Source organism: Vombatus ursinus, unplaced genomic scaffold (genome assembly GCF_900497805.2).
Source record: "Vombatus ursinus unplaced genomic scaffold, bare-nosed wombat genome assembly UNPS02014852.1, whole genome shotgun sequence".
Classification (NCBI taxonomy): Eukaryota; Metazoa; Chordata; class Mammalia; order Diprotodontia; family Vombatidae; genus Vombatus; species Vombatus ursinus.
This window is the reverse complement of record NW_020954630.1, coordinates 11,221,836-11,223,201: the sequence shown is the minus strand read 5'-3', so window position 1 is coordinate 11,223,201 and position 1,366 is coordinate 11,221,836. Positions and strand designations below refer to the sequence as shown.

Genomic DNA, 1,366 nt, shown 5'->3' with positions numbered 1-1,366 from the left:
GCCCAGGCCTCCAGCTCTGGCCACCCCTCCCTGCCCGCCGGCCAGCCCGCAGCGGCGCGCTGACGTCACGCGCCGCCTGGAAGGCGGAAGCGCGAGCGCGGGCGCGGCTGCGGTGGCGGCGCGAGCTGCGGCAGGATCCGTTCCCTCCCAGTGAGAGGCGCTCGGGGCACCGAGCAGGATGCGCCCGGCCCCTGCCCCAGCGCCGGCGCTGGGCTTCTAGCGCAGCCCGTTCCGCCTCGCCCTGCCGCGCCGCGCCGCGCCTCGCCTCGCCTCGCCTAACCTCTCCTCACCGCGCCTCGCCGGGGGCCGGGGGCTGGGGTGGGAAAGGGGGCGGTCGTGGGCTTGATCCTCTCGCCGCTGCTGCCGCCTCCTCTGCCGCCGCCCTCGGTTGGACCTTGGTGGGGCACGATGAGCGGCGCCGGGGACAGGGCTCCGGGAGGAGATGCTGCCTCTCAGGCCGCGGGGGAACCCGGCCCCGCCGCCGCCAAGGGTCCCGGCGGGGAGCCCCCGCCCGCGATGCTGAGCGTGGACTTGGCGGGGTTGTGCGCGCAGTTCGCCCGCAGCTTCGTGTTGCTGTTCCCTGTATACGTGCTGGGCTACCTGGGGCTGAGCTTCCTGTGGATACTGCTGGGGCTGCTGCTGCTCTTCTGGTGCCGGAGGAACAAGGGCCACAAGACCTCCCGCTTCTACCGGGCACTGGCCTTCCTGGAGAACGAGGAGCAGGCGGTGCGGCTCAGCATCTGCACCTCTGACCTGCCCGCTTGGGTGAGCCTCCTCCGCCCTTCCCCCCCGCAACTAACCCCCGCCCCGGGCTTGAGCCCCCATCCCCAGCCTCCCCGGACCCTCTTATGTAAGGGTTGTCCCCCTCCCTCCCCCAGCCATCGAGCCGCTGCCCACCTAAACAGCTGACCAACCCACCGCTGTCATTGAGCCCCATCTCCTTCTCAAGCATTATCCCGGGGCCACCCTTTCCGAAGAAAGTGCCGTGTCCTTTGGGCACAACTCTGTATTTTGTTCCCCTTTCTCTTGGAAGAAAGAGCGCATATAGACAGAGGTGTCGGAGACCCAGATTTACTGCGTGCATTATTGTAGCCTGCCACATCCTGAAGTGTCGTGCCAGAAATTCCATGTTCTTCCTTTTACATGATCCTTAGCTTATCGGCCTCTGGGGGAAATGACTGCTGCTCTCTGCTGTTTTCCCAGCGAGATGAGTAGTTTGCTTGTCTGGTTCTGAGCCAGCCAGGATGCCCCTTTCTGTTTCATGTCAAGCTTTCGCACACAAGGCCTGGGGAATGATCATAGAACTGTAATGACTTAAGTCTTTCTTTCTTTCTTTCTTTCTTTCTTTCTTTCTTTCTTTCTTTCT

General features: G+C 64.4%; 1 protein-coding gene across 2 annotated transcripts in view; it reads left to right on the top strand.

Annotated features, from left to right (window-relative positions):
* Positions 1–334: 334 nt before the first annotated feature.
* The window catches only part of ESYT2 (extended synaptotagmin 2), a 116,990-nt gene continuing 115,958 nt past the window's right edge, over positions 335–1,366 (top strand). The window contains exon 1 of one of the 2 annotated variants that reach the window (XM_027840996.1): positions 335–765. In XM_027840996.1, the coding sequence (XP_027696797.1) occupies positions 409–765 (357 nt within the window). In that variant the 5' untranslated portion in view covers positions 335–408. The remainder of the gene's footprint in view (positions 766–1,366) is intronic. The other variant, XM_027840997.1, reaches the window with a different exon arrangement.